The sequence below is a fragment of the Gymnoscopelus microlampas genome (genome assembly GCF_963454915.1).
Source record: "Gymnoscopelus microlampas genome assembly, chromosome: 2".
Classification (NCBI taxonomy): domain Eukaryota; kingdom Metazoa; phylum Chordata; class Actinopteri; order Myctophiformes; family Myctophidae; genus Gymnoscopelus; species Gymnoscopelus microlampas.
Window position 1 is genome coordinate 53,555,394 of NC_139939.1, and position 18,535 is coordinate 53,573,928.

At 39.5% G+C, this 18,535-nt stretch overlaps 1 protein-coding gene across 2 annotated transcripts; it reads right to left on the reverse strand.

Annotated features, from left to right (window-relative positions):
- Positions 1-1,495: 1,495 nt before the first annotated feature.
- Positions 1,496-13,331, reverse strand: commd1 (copper metabolism (Murr1) domain containing 1). Of its 2 annotated transcripts, XR_014602016.1 has the most exons (4): positions 13,157-13,331; positions 10,508-10,798; positions 2,017-3,595; positions 1,496-1,584 (listed from the first exon to the last, which is right to left on the reverse strand). XR_014602016.1 is itself a non-coding variant. In XM_084075172.1 (3 exons), exons 1-3 carry the CDS (start codon positions 13,328-13,330, stop codon positions 3,488-3,490), a joined length of 573 nt encoding a protein of 190 aa, XP_083931298.1. In that variant the 5' UTR covers position 13,331; the 3' UTR covers positions 1,532-3,487. The 2 variants fall into 2 exon arrangements, 1 of the variants encoding a protein (XP_083931298.1); XM_084075172.1 differs by having other exon boundaries at positions 1,532-3,595.
- Positions 13,332-18,535: the final 5,204 nt, after the last annotated feature.

The following is an 18,535-nucleotide window of genomic DNA, read 5'->3' on the forward strand; positions in this document are numbered from 1 at the left end:
CACGTCTCTAATGATAGTGGCTCCAAACAGAGTCTTGCTGGGAATCAAGATATGGACAAAATAGGTTTATACAGTGAAACTCATCACTCCCCAGAAACCACTTGCTTTCTACCTTGAAATCTAAGTTGTAAAACGTTTTCAAGGAAGGTAACTGAAGGTAGTAGCCACTGTTTTCATTCATCGGGTCTTACTGTATAGGCATGAATATGATTTATATATACTATAAACAAACACACACACACACACACACACACACAGTATACTCAGTATATACTGTAGGCTAACGCTGAACTGTGTTAGTTACTGCAGTAAGGTTAGACCAGTGCCACATAATTACTGGCAGTAAATTCAGTATTATGTATTCATAACATTATCTCTAGGATTTACAAGGTTTGGGTCAAGCCCCTCAACGTCAGACCATAGCCCTGATGATGTTCTAATAATGGTACAGGTAAACAGTGGGCTCTTATGCAGTTTTCGACATAGATTACCGTAACACGTTTTTTTTAACGGCGTGGCTCTGTAGGAGGGCGTATGTATTCAGGGCTAATCTTGGCAGTGGGCTGGACCGATCAGCACACAACTGTCATGTGCCCACTGCCAGTAGGCCAAAGAAGAACTAACATGCACTTTTCCCACATGTTTTAAGATATATTTTGAAATACATAACTTTAATTTCGTAATGGAAGTCAATCAGATCTCATCAGATCAGATCTCAGAATAATTTCACCAGCAGTGCATTGGGATGTAAGGAGTAGTGTTGCTCCTGGAACATAATATATTACTTTGTAACTTTCTGCAGGACACTGACAGAATGCAGGAATCAAACCTATATGGTGCAGCACAGGTATAAGATATTACAGTACATACTGTAGGTTTTGGCAACCGTGGCGATGTCTGATGAAACCAGGTGTCTGCCATCACCTCAGGCGTTTATATGAATCAGGTGCTTGAATGCAGAAATCTGCTGATGCAGTAGAAGTATAAGAATCTTCCATATAACTGATTACCGGTATATGAGGTTAATACATGAGCTGTGTTGCAACAAGGGGCCCAAGGGCACACGTGAATGTATTACAACCAAAAATGTGTACATTAAAAAGTGTAAAAACACAGATGGTCTTGTCAATTTAAAGTCCACATGACATTCATATACAGCATGTCATAAGGAAAAGGTAGTAGTAGTAGTCATGATAAATGACAGTAAATGACATGTACTTGAAATAATTCATGTATAAAAAAGGGGTTAACTGAGGTTATCTTCCGCTACAGTCCTTACTAGTACCAAACTGACGTGGGTGGAACATTTTATCTTATCAAACCACTGTGTGTTAATCTTGCCATGCAAACAGCTCAGCTTCCCCATTTACAGTACCACCCTATGCCAGTCAGCGTGGCTTGGCTCCAAACATTTACCACCCTATGCAATTAAGCACTGCTTAATTCTGGTACGTGGAAAAAACAAACAAGAAAAAACAATGGGTTACATTGATTTATGACAATACTTTAATAATAAAAACTGCATGAAAAATGTTGACTCTTCAAAAGTACAACTTGATTAAAGGAGACACACCATGAATTTCACTTTTTTTTTTATTTTTTTTGTATTTTTTGGGCTCCCCAGTGTCTCTTGTACCCCAAAAAAGATATATTTTTTAACATTCAGTCATTCATTCTCATTTCAGAGATTTTCAGAATGGGCGTGTCTGAACAGGCCATCTCAGAATGGCAAGTTTGCTTACCTCACGAAACTTTTTGCCCATGTATTTTGACAGACAGAATTGCTCAGTACCGCAGTACAGCGCCCCTCTGCCCAACAGGACGTTTTGGTATTGCAGCTGAAAATGCTTTATAAGCCTGAGAGAATTGACTTGGGATGAGTATATCTGAGTGTTGATTTAGGCTCAAACCTTTTGAAATGGTTTGAGGGACATACACCATATGATATTAAATATCAAATATTTGTTTTAAATTCATGGTGTGTCTCCTTTAAGGCTCATAGATGACAGAAACCACGTTGTCAACATAAACAATGAATGATACATATTTTCTTTTGGGAGGAAAAGGCTGAGGTAATGGTTTCCTGAGCATACTGCACAAAGGTTCAGATAGGCTCTGAGGCTTTGAAGTATAGTGTACTGCAGTGGTTCCCAAACTGGGTGTGTGTGGGGGGGGTCCCAAATTATTTGGGTGTTGTTTAGCTTAATGTGCAACAACATTGTTTTCTCGCAGTGCGAGGCGTTGTGAGCTTGCAGTTCGGCTATTTTCACAATATTTATCTGTGGAACCGAGTCCAACTAAATGTAATGCCTACAATTGAATGATTATTCTGGGGGGTCCCCAGTTCAAATATGATTATTTGGGGGGGCTGCGGCCTGAAAAGTTTGGGAACCCTTGGTGTACTGTACTCAATATGTACCACAGACAACGCCCTTTATAGATGCCATGGGCCTCATTTATAACTATAGCTGGTTCACTTAACTCTATCTAAAAAAATACACAGACTAATGTCATACCTGCCTGTAGCTTTTCACTTTATCAATTGATAAATGTCAGAAAACAGGAGAAATCAATGTAACCTTTGGGGTTTAGTATCAAAATCAGTCCATTCATTAACTAAAGTGTTGCCTTGGCTTTGCCCATGAGAGCAACATTTGGGCACAATAATCTTTTTAAAAACTAAAGTTCCAGTATGTACTGTGTGGAAAAAGTACGGACGATACAAAATGAAATGTACTCCTTGACAACAAAGTGCAGGAAGAAGAAGAATAATGCTGCTGTGGGGCAGAAACCTTGTATCTCTTCACTGTATTCTATTACTTGTCTTGCACGCATGTGTGACTCTATATGCCTGTAAACTAAATGACATTGCGTGCTGTAGAAACTGAACCCTAGAGAAATGATTGAATTGAATAGAGCCTGTCTGTGAGATGCTGCCTGCTCAGGCACTATTACAGTATAATCTCTTATATCAACAAATCAACTGGTTCTGTGCAAAAGGAAAAAACACATGTGGATAGGAATGGATAGCAGTCATATATGATATACGTACATAATACATTCAAATTAGATAGTCTGATCCAGGGGACACAAGTCTAGTGTCTGGTGAACGTAGGTCTTTTTTAAGGCTTTAAACTAAAGCACTGTTTTATCTTTTGAAAACAATACAGAAGAAGAAAGGGAAGAAGTCCAGCCTGGACAGGAAGTTATTACATCATTATGACATTGAAGGAGGTTACAGTACAAAGAGAGCAGTCCGAATTGCATCCCATTGTTTTACCAACCGCGCGCGCGCGCGCGCGCGGACGCGCACACACACACACACACACACACACACACACACACACACACACACACACACACACACACACACACACACACACACACACACACACACACACACACACACACACACACACACACACACACACACACACACACACACACACACACACACACACACACACACACACACACACACACACACCTAGCTGCGGTGAGCAATGCTGTCGATGCTCTCTTGAATGTTGGTCATCTTTTTCAGCACCTGGTTGATCTTGGCTTCATCAAACTCCAGACACACAAACTCAGAGTCCTGCCAGAGAGGATTACATTACATTACATTACATTACATTACATTACATTACATTACATTACATTACGTGTCATTAATGCATTTAATGGAATCTGAATCAACTTTATTGTCACATCACAGGTTTACAGGTGTACGACGGTGGGTGAAATTAGTTTTTGTGCAAGCTCCATCGTTTTTGTTATTTTTTAAAACAGAAACTCGGTATTACAGTAGGAGCATGTTTGTATTGACGCCTCAGACCCTTGTACTGTATGTAGTTTTGCCATATTTCAGTATTCTGTATATTCTGTATGTATAACATCATTACAGTATAAATTCACATAATCTCTCTGCAACTCCAATACCACATTGGAGTAGAGGGAAAATGACTGTTGTTCAAAAAGTCTTTGACAGGACCCATTGGGACCAATTGTTAACACGCTTTGTTTATTAAGACAGTTGGCATGGCAACCCGTTCAGTCTAGCTAACTGTGTCTCTCCTTCTGATGTTGACTATCATTTTAACGCCTCTGCTCTCTCTGGGGATTGTGAAAAGAAAAGCTCCAATGTCACACTACCTTTCTGACTATTGTGTCATCAGAGAGGAAAGAATGGACAGGAGAAAGCTAAACCGCATATGATTTTTTACAAAGAAAGAAGTAATTTCCAAAATGATACATACATATACTGTACACAACCGCCAAAAAGGTCAAGCAACATTTATATTAGGTGCGAAAAAGATTGATTGAACAATTTTTTGCTGATACATTAAAAGCATTATGAGGATATTTAAAAGTTGCACCGTCTCACCTATGGATTGGATCATTAAACAGCATTTTCAGTGCAAAGCGGAATTAATCCTATATATTTAAATTGGCTAATGGGAGGACCGTTATGACTCAGCCATAACCATATATGGAGTTCCCAATGCAGCTACGCCCAAATATGGAGTGCATTGTCTAACCTCCATATATGTCACCCAGCTAACCACTTTCAACCAAGCATCCCTATATTGGGCATATGTCATTATAGGTAAATCTTTCCACAATTTTCCAAAATATTTCACACAATAAAATATAAATAGCAGCCTACAAGCTACAAGCTCACAAGGTGTCATGAGTCGACACGTTGTGTGAAGCGGCTATTTTCCCTATTTGTCGTATGATGAAATATATAGGGCTGAACGACTTAAAACCCTATACTTTGTTGACCAGAGTCCCCCAAAGGTCTATACTAGGCCCCCCTTTTTTCCCTCTACCCCAAAATAGCAAATCTACAAGTAATATACAATCTCAACATGTCGCCAGCTTGTCGGTCTGCTACTTTTCCTGAATGTTTGCCCCCAGAATAGGGACAGTAAGGTTCATATGGTTAAGTGACTAACGGTCCAATCCAGTGAGCAGAGCACCTTGCACAGAGCTCTATTCATCTCTCTCCATGCCCGTGTGACAATAACATGTGACCTGTCCATTACATGCTACTTAAATATGCATGAAGAAGTGGAGTTCAGTGACATCTCTGTGACATGACATGACACTGTCCCCACCCTCCATCCCCTTTATTCCTCTGATTGTCCCAAACAATGGATGTCTCTCAGTGATCCTTCTCTTCAACACCTGTTGCCTGGTTACCATGTTTTGTTTGTCTTTTCCCCCTGTCTTCCTGTTTGGCATGAATGATCATCTCCTGCCAGAGGGAAACAAGTACCTCTCATATTGATATTTTACAACTTTTACTGACTTGCAGTGAGTGCAACAGTCGCAGAAGTTCAAATTCCCTATGACGTGACGAATAAATGATATGAAGATTGCCAAGTACTGTATACTATTTAGCATAAAAACTATTCATATAGTTCAGGGGTTTTCAACTGATTACGAACCAGGGACCACCAACCTGACTAAGAATCAACCTGGGGACCACTGCTGTGTTGGGAGGGGATATGGGCGTGGTGTGGGGGGAAAAGATAGAAATTAAATAATGACTGTTAAGGGCTTGATTTAATTCGTACGCACAACAAATTAAATCATGCCCGTAACAGTCATTAATCATTATTTAACTGAAATATGCTAGTGGTCCAGAGCTAAAAAAAGGTTGAGAACCACTGATCTATTCCTATCCCACTGTTACCCTGTGTCCGTTCTCATAAACTTCTATATTAAACTCATGTTAACTGATATACTGATTGTAACTTATGAGCAGACACATGCGATTTTATGAGCACATTTTCTAACAATGGTGACTCAACCAGTCAATCCGGTACACTTTCTCTTCTTGAGATTCTAACTCCCTTTTCTGTGGACTTTCTTGATCTACGACTTCCCAGTAACTGACAACATATCATCACATGTCACCAGGTCATTTAGTGCTATGTTTGTCAACATCGCACTAAAGAGTGGAAAAGTGGAGCACTAATATGTTAGTCTCCAATTTGCTACATTACTAAATTCATTGTCAGGGACTACATGCACTACCTTCACGGACCACCAGTTGAAAAGCCCTGATATGGCTGATGATAAATAAAGTTCATTATCATTGTTGCATCACTTAATCACCCGTTTACATTTGCATTCTGTATGGACATACTCATGACAAAAAGTACATATATATTTTCGAGCGAATTCATTTGCACGGAACAAACACCCCTGGTGTGTATCTGGGCAAGGATCTCGAGGACAGAAAGGGCTACACCAAACCAAACCCTGTGAACAGATGTCAGTGATGGAAGAAGTACTCACATTTCTGCATTTCTGGGGTCAATATTTACTGTAAATGTAGAATGGCTTTGGTTTATTGTACCACATAGGCATTCTTTGTTAGAGCCTACTTTGCCCATGTATTTCATATTACGATTAACATGAACGCTTTAATATCATCATCTTAAGTGGTTTAAAAAATAAAGTCAATCACATTAAATTCAGCTAAATAATAATGTTGAATCTTGACATAGAAAACATGAAAAAACGAAATCCACTTTCATGAGCAACTACTAATCAGCCATTATCACTATATAAACCTCAGCGGTACTGTATATAGGTTGCTATGGGCGGACGTGTTTGTATTCTGATCTGATAGGCAGTGCCAGGGGAGCACAGAGAAGCTCAGATCTGTGGGAAAGGGGAGCCGTCCCTGACAAAACCAATTAACTCCTGGGGGACAATCTGACATACATGGTCCATTATGGCCTGTCACAATTATTACAAAATCGTCTAATCGCAATTATTTGCGAAAATCACAATAATTTTTGCATAATCGTCATAATCGTTTCCATGTTGAAACACGTTTTCAAATATCAAAAAAGCAGAAAAAAGCAGATCTACAAGCTTACAACGCGTCACAAAGTGACGCGTTGTAAGCTTGTAGATCAGCTATTTCTGCTATTTTTACATGTATAAAAGTATTAAATATGTCAATAATTTCTTTGTATATTTCAGTTATTTGTCATATATGCGCTGTGAATCTTTTTATTACGAAGCTCATATGTTCCAATGTTCAATGCCAAACATGAAAATCGTTAATCGCAATTATTTGAGTAACAATTAATCGTCAACTTAAATTTGTAATCGTGACAGCCCTACGTCCATATGCACCAGTGACACACAGAGTCCCCCAGGGGTCTATACTAGGCACCCTCCTCCCCCCCCTCTAAAAATAGCCTATCGATCAAAGCTGTGAGCTTGTAGATCTGCTACTTTCGCCAAATGTTCGCCCCCAGAATAGGGACTCTTGGGTTCATGTTGGTTAAAGGAGCATTTCACCCCTGGAAGAAACTGCAATCACTCAATGGTAATAGTATTTGTAGTAGATAACAGTAGCACAATTTAAAATTTGCACCCTATGGCCATAAAAATAATGAAATCTGTGTGTTTGACTAGGTTTTGACTGGACTGCTTATTACTACAATGACCATAATGCTTTTGGTTTACTGCCCCTCCTTGTGGCAGGGGAGATTCTGTGTGGGTGTGATCTCCAACAACAACGTTGAAACAGCATGGTAGTGTTGCCATGTCTGCTTATTATAAGCGGCTTCTTTCTAAAATGTAGTTGATATTTGGGCTTGTTTCCAAATGTTTTGATTGTTGTTTAAACCAGTGGTTCTCAAACATGTTCATGTATTTTTCCACAGTCCCCCATCTGAAATTATAATTTGTGCCAGGGAGCCCCTAACAGATATTTGTCAAAAATATTCCACATTTTGCACTTTTTCCCCCTCAAGATGTTTTTGTAAATAGCAGATCTACAAGCTCACAATGGGCAGCGAAGCGTTGTGAGCTTGTAGATCGGCAATTTTCAAATATATAATATCCCATGTACATGTCTAGGTAAAGTTGGCCTAGTTATCCTCTTTTGGGTTTGTTTTCTTAGACCTGGTTGCTTATTTCTCTCACAATATCTGGCAACACTGACTGAAGAACGTCAACCTAGCACATGTTCATCTAGTTACATATATGTCCAAGGATTCGTTAGTGATGTCATATCACTGTCAAATCCTTGCTATCTTCATGCAGTTCTACTTCCGTGTCACATAGTAGTGACATCACTGTCGAATCCTTGGTATTTTTATCCTAGCCTTTCGCGACGGTTTGTTTACCAGCTGCCTCTCCACGCTGTCTTTTTTTTTTTCACGCTTGAGCTTATGAAACACTACACAGGATTATTATTTCATGTCAACATTCAAGTACAACTATCAGAAGATAACTCAGGTAAAGTAAAGTCTCACTCTGCAACGGGGGGCGCAGCTAATGGGAGTGACTGTGTGGGGACACCCCATTGGGGCGGTCTTTGGAGCTGGTCTGTGTGAGACGCGTCGAGACAACATGTAGTGCGGAAAAGGAATGACATAACATTTCGTGACGTAAATAACGTCACGAGAAGGTAGAAGATTACTAGATATCTCAAAACACAGATCATACACAAAAATAATAATAATTGAGTCCTAAACTTCATTACCATTGGGTCATTTTCTTCCAGGGGTGAAATGTCCCTTTAATGTTCAATCTAATGAACAGAAGCCTCCCTCAATTGTCAAAAAAACAACAATGTTTCTCTCCTATCGGTCTCATTCTTATCACTGGTGTAATAGCCAACACTATGAATTTGTGTTTCTTTCATTGCGACACGTCCCAGGTTCAGTTGGCATACTGTAGCTCATGGGTTCCCAAACTTTTCAGGCTGTGACCCCCAAAATAGATCATATTTGAACTGGGGACCCCCCCAAAATAGATCATATTTGAACTGGGGACCCCCCACCCTGACAAGCACTTGGAATTGTAGGCATTACATTTAGTTTGAATCGGTTCCACAGATAAATATTGTGAAAATAGCCGATCTACAATTCCTAATAAGTAAAGCCCACAACGCCTCGCAGTTTTTGTAGATCGACTATTTCCACAATGTTTGCCTCTTTCTTACGTAATATTTGACAATTTGGCCAACTTAGTACTTAAAGGTCCTTAAATTGTAACTTTAGAAATGTGCAGATACCCTGTGTTTACTGTATGTTGGTTTGTTTACTGTTGAGTGAGAAAACAATGTTGCACATTAAGCTAATCATCTGGGAACCGCCCCAAAATAATTTGGGTCCCGACCCACATGTTGAGAACCACTGCTGACTCACTGTTGCAGAACATGGCTTTCCTGATCCTCTCTCCCCTGTGTACTACTGGCTCCAGCATCTCATTGTCATTCTAGAGCAGATCTAATAGGATATGCCAAACACCACATGCTAATAGCACAACATCCAGCGCAGCAGGAAACATCCACTATCTGACTATAAAAACAACATTCAGATGCAGTCGATCGCTATATGTGTAGTGCTTAAACACTTTCAACCTGGCGTCCCTATTATGGGCATGTCATTAATGGCAAAAATGAAGGCTTTTGGAAACATTCAAATATTTTCAAAAATTGTTAAAATTGCAGATCTACAAGCTCGGCTACTTTTTGCCACTGGACACAGTTTAATATAATTGTCCAAATCTCTGCGTGAGAGGGCATTGGATATCCTGTAGATTTAGGGACACCCGTTTCATTTAGTTTATCTGACATGGACATCACAACGGACATTGCATGCAATCTCTGCATAAAACAAGTCACTGCCACACGGTGCATACTGTTTGATCTATTTCATCATCATCTATTTGAGGGCATATCAGGCTAAATAAATAGGCGTGGCCCATGGACATCATAAGTACGTAACTGTGGTCAATTTCATGCAAATTCCCCAAAATGCATAGGAGCAGGGAAAAACATGTGCGGTCTATTCTATATTGGCCGTGTCTGAGCTGTATTTCATCCTGCCATGTTATCTGATATGGTGCCAAATACCATGGGTGTGTATGTACTGTATGCCACCTATGTATGCTCTATGATTAATGGTTTATGGTCCATATAGTACTATGGTGTTGCTTTATTTTATTACATTCATTTTTCATCTTTATTGGACTTCTATGGTTTGAGTACTCATGTAGCATATTTGGACCTTGTACTTTTTTACCTATGCATGTGTTCATTGTATAAATCGAATCATATGGATTTTTTGGATCCATAACAGGAATGGCGTGCCTCCAACGTGGATCTCGGACGTCATGTGGCGTCCGAGCCTGTGACGTCAGTTGTCGAGTCATAAGGTATGATTCAAAATTTGGGAAAAGATTTCAGCCCAATCAAAGATCCGTTGACATATATTCAAAAAGTATAAAACGTGGGGGGGGAAAAAGTTCGCTTTAAAAAAATCTATATTCAAAGATTTGCACAAAAAATCTTTCATATACAAGCTCATAGCGCGGCACTCGGTGCCACGCTATGAGCTTGTATATCTCATCTGCTATTTTTTAATAGCCAAAGTATAAATAATAGTTAAAGTGGTTACACAGATGCGTTCCCGGTTTGAATGGGTTAAGTTAGCTTACTGTACAGTGTTACAGTTAAACTCACCTGCTCAGCCCTGCCCAGCTCCAGCTCCACCAGCGCCACGGGGCTGCTGTTAGCCGTCTCCCCCTTGCTGGCCGACGTCTGCAGGTCCACCCTCCAGGACAGACCCCTGAGGCCGGGCTCCCAGCGGCTCTGTCCCAGGAGGCTCTCCCTCACGCGGGTCCGCTGGCTCTTCCAGAAGCGAGAGAGGGCGGCGGCCTGCTCGGTGCTCACCCCCCCGCCACCCTGCTTCCTGGTTTGGGCCGTGAGGAAGGCCTCAAGCTGCTCGTGGTCCATGTCCGCCACGGCAATGGACTAGGAGAGGGACAGAAGAGTGGCAAAGGGGGAGAACAGTCATAGAAAGGAACATTTGGGTGCGGTATATTAGCCCTAGAATGGCTTTTATTCCATACATTGCATTTATTCCATATATAATCATAAAACACTCAATGCATTTCAGTGGAGGGATTAATCTCTACACCATTCTAATTTGTAGCGTGTGGTGCACACATGGGCAACATACGGCCCGAGGGCCGGACCCGGCCCTTTGACCATCTCAATCCGGCACTCATAAGTCCTCAAAGAAAAACTAAATGCCCCCCAAAAATCGACATCTTAAAAAGGCAGCATTTTATGTTAATGGTTTTGAGGGAAATGTATTTAACTCGACTCCAATTAATTATTAGTAATTACCATGTACCATTTGAGTACATACCTGCATTCCATCCGTATACACTCAAATGTTAAATGTCTATAAATGTGACAGTGAAACAGTCTGCCTTGAGTCCATATTTATAACGCGAATAATGCAATATGTTTGATAATGTGAGTGATACAGTACAGCTGTAAAAAAAGAAAAAGAAAAAAGGTGTTGGCCCTATTGTAAAGTAGTCTGTCGTGTCTACCAAATTCATGCAGTTTTAACATGATTCAACAAAGTGTTTCATGTTTTAATCCAATAGTCCAATGGGCCTTCACTCACTTTATCGAGGTCAGTATGGCCCCCTGGAAAAAAATGCTGCCCACTCCTGGTGTAGTGTGTACACACCCAATAATTCATTTCTGTGACATGGGGTCAACTCTTCTCTATTTTATTTACTGTGATTGATTATCTTGGAAATGTTTAGCAATAACAACATAAGAGTCTAAATACAGTTTGCTACTACCACCCTAACTAAGGACTAAAAATAGCAAACCATAGTACTGATAGAATAGGAAATGACCCTTTGTTATCAACAATCCTGTGAGACACCTGTGATCATAGCTACACTGATTTGATGTATTAGTGCTGCCACCTGCTGGCAAAAATAGGCCAAGAGAAGACAACATACAGTAGCTAATAAAGGGACTATTATATTAAAACACAAATTAAAGTCATGCAGCTGACCCGTATCATGTTATGGAGCAACTTTCTGTCAATGAACTCCATGCAGCCATGATTCTTCAAGTGTTCGTGTTGGGAAGCGCTCGTTTTTAAATAACTCAACGTCCTGTATGTATACTGTATTATGTGCGCAGGACGCAGGACAAGCGCTCCCAGAGACAAAGAGGATAACCCAAGCTCTCAAGAGAGGCGCAATACTGTGGAGTTAATCGTTGTTTAATACAATAAGATAGGACTTTTCCGTTTCACGAATGGGGCCGTCAATGAAGGGAATTGCAACTTGAAATAATACAGTAGATTGTTAGAGAACAATCTCAACTGTGATAATCTAATAAAAATAATAAGAAAAACACCTCAAACTCATAGGTAGTATATACATATAATTTGTCACGGTGTGAGCCCTTAGGAGATGACACATTGAACGTGAACTGGACAGTATTGTCTTGGAGAACTTAACCTTAGCTTGAATTTTTAATTGAAAATGTACCCTCTGGTTCTCAGCATATCATTACTGCATAGGGCACCCACTGGGCACCATTTCTTTATACTAGTGGTTGTCTCAAAGTGGGGTCCAGGGATCCCCAGTGGTTCTTGAGGGGGGTTCCAGGGTCCCCAGCAAAGTGATTGATAGTTAGGAACCAAATGGACCCAAGGGTTCCATTTGTACACTCTCAGAGTTATGGGGGTCAGTGGCCTAATGCAATACCAAACAAATTTAAAAGTCTGACAACCGCTGCTATATAGGGCAGTGGTTCTCAACCTTTTCAGGCCGCAACCCCCCAAAATAATCATAATTTGAACTTGGGACCCCCCACCCTGACACGCACTAGAATTGTAGGAGTTGAGGCATTACATTTAGTTTGACTCGGTTACACAGATAAATAGTGTGGGTCCTGACCCACAGGTTGAGAACCACTGATATAGGCTACTAATTCGTCATTGCATGTTGTCCTACCAGCAGACAGTACCCAATATGTGACATCATCACCCAGACAAACACAAAGTTCATGTTCAGTAATACCAAATACACAACTCCTTAAGACTCTGTGTTTATTTGTGGGTCAGACATAGTGTATAATAATACTATAATGTCTGACCCACAAATAAACACGGTGTTTATTTGTGTTTATATTGCATGATAAATTGATGATATACTATATTATCAATGTATCTAGCCCTGAAACATGACTGTCATTCCATACAAGCGTCATGTGAATCATGGCTACAATGTATCATGTAATATGTGCAGTGAAACTTAAAGACAGCAGAGATGCACTACACACATGTACCTTTATAAGGCCTTTCATCTTCTCGTACAAGGCGTAGAACTCTTCCTGCGGGAGGTCGGGATACAGTTCATTTTTCAGCAGTTCTTCAGTAATGTCAGTGTTATTATAATAAACACTTTGAGCTAAACCATTTAACAGACCGCTCAGAGACTTGGATGCATCCACGTCCGCCATGTTGCCCTGTTATGATCACGTGACCCAGATCACGTGAAAGTCACGCAGTAACATCGCGTCACACTGTCAGTACCCGTGGAAAGCCTTCAGAAACGTCATTGCAATAAAATGAATTCATGTATTTATTTTATTTTATTATTATTAGTCCTATGTTAATTTTCAAAGAACAGACATTACTGTGTCATTAGAATGAATGTATTACAATTAGATTTTGTTTTAGTAAATCAGCTGGCATTTATACTAACTAAATTATAAAAAATAAATCATCAATTATTTGGCTTCTTATAAAATATTAAATAAAAAGTGGGAAAGGGAAACATGTGATAAATTAAGCATAAATCGAGTCAATATTCATATAGCACATTTCATCCCGGATGACTTTCACTTAAAAAGTGCAGACACCACACAAAAAAGCATTTATAAACCCATAACCCCCTGATTATTTCAACCCCAACCCCTAAACCCAACCCAGTGAGCCATAGTCGAATATTAGACGTCCGTTTTTTTTTTAGACCTAAATTAGCTGGTCTAGAATCGGTCTATAATGTAGACCGAATTTAGCCGACTGAATTAATTTAAAGCATTATTCCATAAATATCGATTAAAAAAACAACTGTAAGTTGCATAACTGATCTCCAATTATTGGACAAAAACAATTTGAATAGCCATTGATCATTATACAGTATAGTTTAAATTTAGCCAAGATTTAGACGTTTAAATCAAAACCATATATAAACGTCTACATTTAGACCAGTTTTAAACCATGATATTTATTTTATTTTTTAGACATGTTTTTGAAAAAGGGTTTTATTAGGACGCTAACAGTATGTTTAGAAGTGATAATATCTCACTATTATCGCTTAAATAATGGCAGTTTGCATTAATGGTGATAGGCCAGTAATGCAAATAGTCCTTTAAAATATATTTCTATAACGGCAGTTCGCACTATTTGCGGTCGAGAACAGCCTAAATCAAAATAAACTCGACGTGACTGCACACTGCATACAATTAAACGTTATTTTAAAAACACTGATTTGTGTATCAATGGTGATTGTGCAGAATTAACAGTCAACGTGAATATAAGCACAATGTCAGTCTGTGTGAGACAGTCTGTGAATAAAAGATGCATTCCATTTTATTTTATTTTAGGCAGCTATCTCCTCTGTGCCTTAATTGTCTGAAATTGCACCCTTCTACCATAATGGTATTAATTTAATTATTCTACCATATGAATCTGTCAATCATATTTATTAATGTAATTCACATTTTCACCCTTTATTCTCAGTAAAATATTGTATATGTCAAAAATATGTAGGTATTTGTTTTTACTTTACTGGAGTATTTGCAATTTTCAGTACTTTTACTTCTACTCCATTACATCTCAGAGGCAAATATCATAATTTTACTCCACCACAATTGTTTGAAAACTTTATTGTAGTTAGGCCTACTTTGTAGATTTTGATTATTATCACTAAAGATACATTAACCACTTCAGCCCTATACACATTTCTGCCATTTGAAATTAGCAGATCTACAAGCTCACAATGCTTGCCACGCAACGCATTGTGAGCTTGTAGATCTGCTCAGTGTCCACTCTTCGTGACGTCACCGCCCACGCCCATCGCAGGCGGCTTTGCGGGTGAGATCAAAGAGAGAGCGCGAGCAGCTTTCAGCCCCGCCTCACCCACACACACACACACACACACACACACACACACACACACACAGAGCGGCAAATACGAACGAGCGTTTGTGACGCAGCTCTGTTTAAATGTTTGTTAGTAAAAAAGAGTGTTAAAAAGTGAACTAAACCACTCATAATGTAACATTATTCCACATGGACGTCGAGTAGAGTTGACCAGGGATGTGGAACAAGCTGTTAAAACGCTAAAACAAGACAATTATCTCCAAGCAGGTGAGTTGCATTGCCTTGGAATTGCGAGTAATTTCACAATTGCAACTAGTAGGATGTGTGAAGTGAATATATAATATGTGTTTTATTGAGCTGTGTTTTATTAGGCAAAACAATGTAAAACATCACAATTACATGTATAATACTTTGTCTAAAAGGCCTTGTTTCCATTGAGGTCCTTGGTATTCATTTCATGACAGGCGACAGGCCTAGTCAGTGCTGGAAAGTAACAGAGTACATGTACTCAAGTACTGTAGGCTACTTTGAGTACAATTTTGAGATATATATATATTTTTTTACTTTACTCGAGTATTTCCAATTTGCAGTACGTTTACTTGTACTCCACTACATCCCAGAAATAAATATTGTACTTTTACTCCACTACAATTGTTTGAAAACTTTAGTTACTAGTTACTTTGTAGATTTGGATTATTATTACAAAACCTACAGTAACCACTTAAGCCCTATATATATATTTCGGCCATTTGAAAATAGCAGATCTACAAGCTCACAATGCGTCGCGGTGCTAGGCATTGTGAGCTTGTAGATTTGCTCATACAGTAGCAGCCCGCTTTGCGGTGAGAGATCAAAGGGACAGCAGGTGTTTGCCGCCTCGCTCGATCGCTCGCGCTCTCTCTCAAAGCAGCAAACACGACGTTTAAATTGTTTGGCAGTAAAAAGACAGTTTAAAAGTGAACTTTAACAACTCCTAAAGTAACATTAGTCCACATGGACATGGTTATGGGTAAAGATATCAGTGTTTATTAGGCTGGTGAAGAGCAGGCTGTTTGTGTGAATGAATTCTCCATCCAGACAAACAGGTGAGCAGTGATTCTCAACCATTTTAATCTCAAGGACCCCCAGTTTGACATGCATTAGGCTACGGACCCCCATTTAATGGCATTTCTATCTCTGGGACCCCACTATTGTAAAATCTATGTTAATGTAACTCTGAGAGTGTACAAATGTAACCAAATGGACCCATAAGGGTCCATTTGGTTACATTTGTACACTCGGTTACAGACCCATAAGGGTCCATTTGGTTACATTGTACACTCTCAGAATTACAGACCCATAAGGGTCCATTTGGTTACATTTGTACACGCTCACTTGTACAAATGTGCCCGGACCCCACTTTGAGAACCAATACACTAGGCTGTGTATGTTGTGACTGGCTCTCGCTCACTTGAATTAATTATTTCTTTCTTTCTTTCTTTCTCTATTTCTCATCCTACCAGAACATCCAGCTCTAATGGCTACACAGAGGTTATCTGGTGAAGCTACCTGAGAATTCTCTGTGAGTTTTTCTTTTTTTCTTTACTTATACATACATATATATAATATTTCCAATTTGCAGTACTTTTACTTTACTCCACTACATCTAAGAGACAACTATTGTACTTTTACTCCACTACTATTTGCAAACTTAAGTTACTAGTTACTTTGTAGATTTGGATTATTACTAAACATATATTAAACACTTCAGCCATTTCGGCCATTTGAAAATGGCAGATCTGCAAGCTCACAATGCGTCGTGATGCGACACATTGTGAGTATGTTGATCTGCTATTTTCAAAAGATTTCTATCCATTAGAAAACTTGTGAAACAGGACATTGTGCATAATGAGTACATTCTACTTTTGGGACCCATTAAGACCTGAAGCCGATTCTACATGTCTCCTAAATCCCTATTCTATAATATTCTGAAAAATGTATGTTTCTATATCAGTGGTGCTCAATCTGTTTCATGTCAAGGACCCCCAAAATGATATGTATTTGGCCACGGACCCCCATCTCAAAATATTTTGTTCCAGGGGGTCCCAGAAGCAAAGAAATAATAGCAGATCTACAAGCTCATAGTGAGGCACCGAGTGCCGCGCTATGAGCTTGTAGATCTGCTATTTTTGAATAGCCAAAGTGTAAAATAATGCTTTTTAGCTCAAATCTAAAAATGGCACACATGCGTTCCAGGTCTTAATGGGTTTTAAAGTACATTTTGATGCCAACACCTGTGCATAATGACATTTTTGCCAGACCCAGGGGGTCGGCCTACATGAGGCTTTGTCGGCCGGTCGGTCGGTCTGTCCCTCTTTTCCTCTGCACACACGTCATGCGAAGCCATCCAGATCTCAAGTCTGGCAGTACCAGGTCTCCTGGTTCCCTTGTTAACAACACATTGGCTGCCAAAAACGCAGATCTGCGTTCTATTGAGTCCCTAGAACGCACGCTGCCAAAGACGCAGATCTGCGTTCTATTAAAAAAATAAAAATAAAAAAAATTTGACCCAAAGACCAAGGAGATATGATTTTTCGAAGATTTAGACTCCCATCCACTTCCTTGTTAACTTAAAACTTAAAAATTCTGTATCTCGGCTCCTGAGTACTTTTTTAATTGAAAAAGTCTGGCAGTCTACTGTAGAAAATAAATAAATAATTCTGGCAGCCAATGTGTTGTTAAAGTAACACACAAGGACTAAAAGGGTTTTAAATATGTTTATTGAGGCTGTTGACCCTGTGAGGAAGTTAAATGATGTGTGGGTCACGTGTCTCTCCTCTGCAGAGCTGGTAGGGTAATCCTGTTGATTGGGAAAGGGCTGTAGAGTTCTCAAAGTGGGGTCCGGGGACCCCCAGGGGTCCTTGGGGGGGTTCCAGGGGGTCCCCAGCAAAATGTGTTAATATAGAATCACAATAATTCTATTTGTAACCACTTTAACCTTTTATACTTTGGCTATTTTAGAAAAATCGTGAATATTTGTGCAAATCTTTGAATACAATATTTTTTAAAGCGAACATTTGTAACTCAAATCTTTGCTTCTTGGGGTCCCTGGAACAAAATATTTTGAGATGGGGGTCCGCGGCCAAATACATATCATTTTGGGGGTCCTTGACATGAAAAAGTTTGAGAACCACTGCTGTAGAGGAGGAGGGATGTTCATATTTGTATCATGTTTTGTCTTTTTATAATTTGTGAATGAACTGGGCCTGTGTGTGACATATAGTGGAATCTGTTTGGAAATTCCTTTATGTTTAAGAGTCATTGTGTAGATAACATAATAGTTGAGTTAACCCATTCAATCCGGGAACGCATCTGTGTCATTTTAAGATTTCTTTGGCTATTCAAAAACAGCAGATCTACAAGCTCATAGCGCGGCACCGAGTGCCGCGCTATGAGCTTGTAGATCTGCTATTTTTGAAAAAGATATTGTGAAAATTTGTCAAATCTTTGAATATGTATATTTTTTAAAAGCGAAAAGTCAAATCTTTGCTTCTGGGAGGTCCCTGGAACAACACGTT

What these genes read in the sequence shown, in the direction of transcription:
- commd1 (XM_084075172.1), bottom strand. Translation starts at nt 13,330, where the DNA reads ATGGCGGACGTGGATGCATCCAAGTCTCTGAGCGGTCTGTTAAATGGT. An exon ending in AGATGAAAGGCCTTATAAAG is followed by an intron (nt 10,799 to 13,156) that starts GTACATGTGTGT and finishes TCCCTCTCCTAG; the next exon opens with TCCATTGCCGTGGCGGACAT. An exon ending in AGCTGGGCAGGGCTGAGCAG is followed by an intron (nt 3,596 to 10,507) that starts GTGAGTTTAACT and finishes CCTCTCTGGCAG; the next exon opens with GACTCTGAGTTTGTGTGTCT.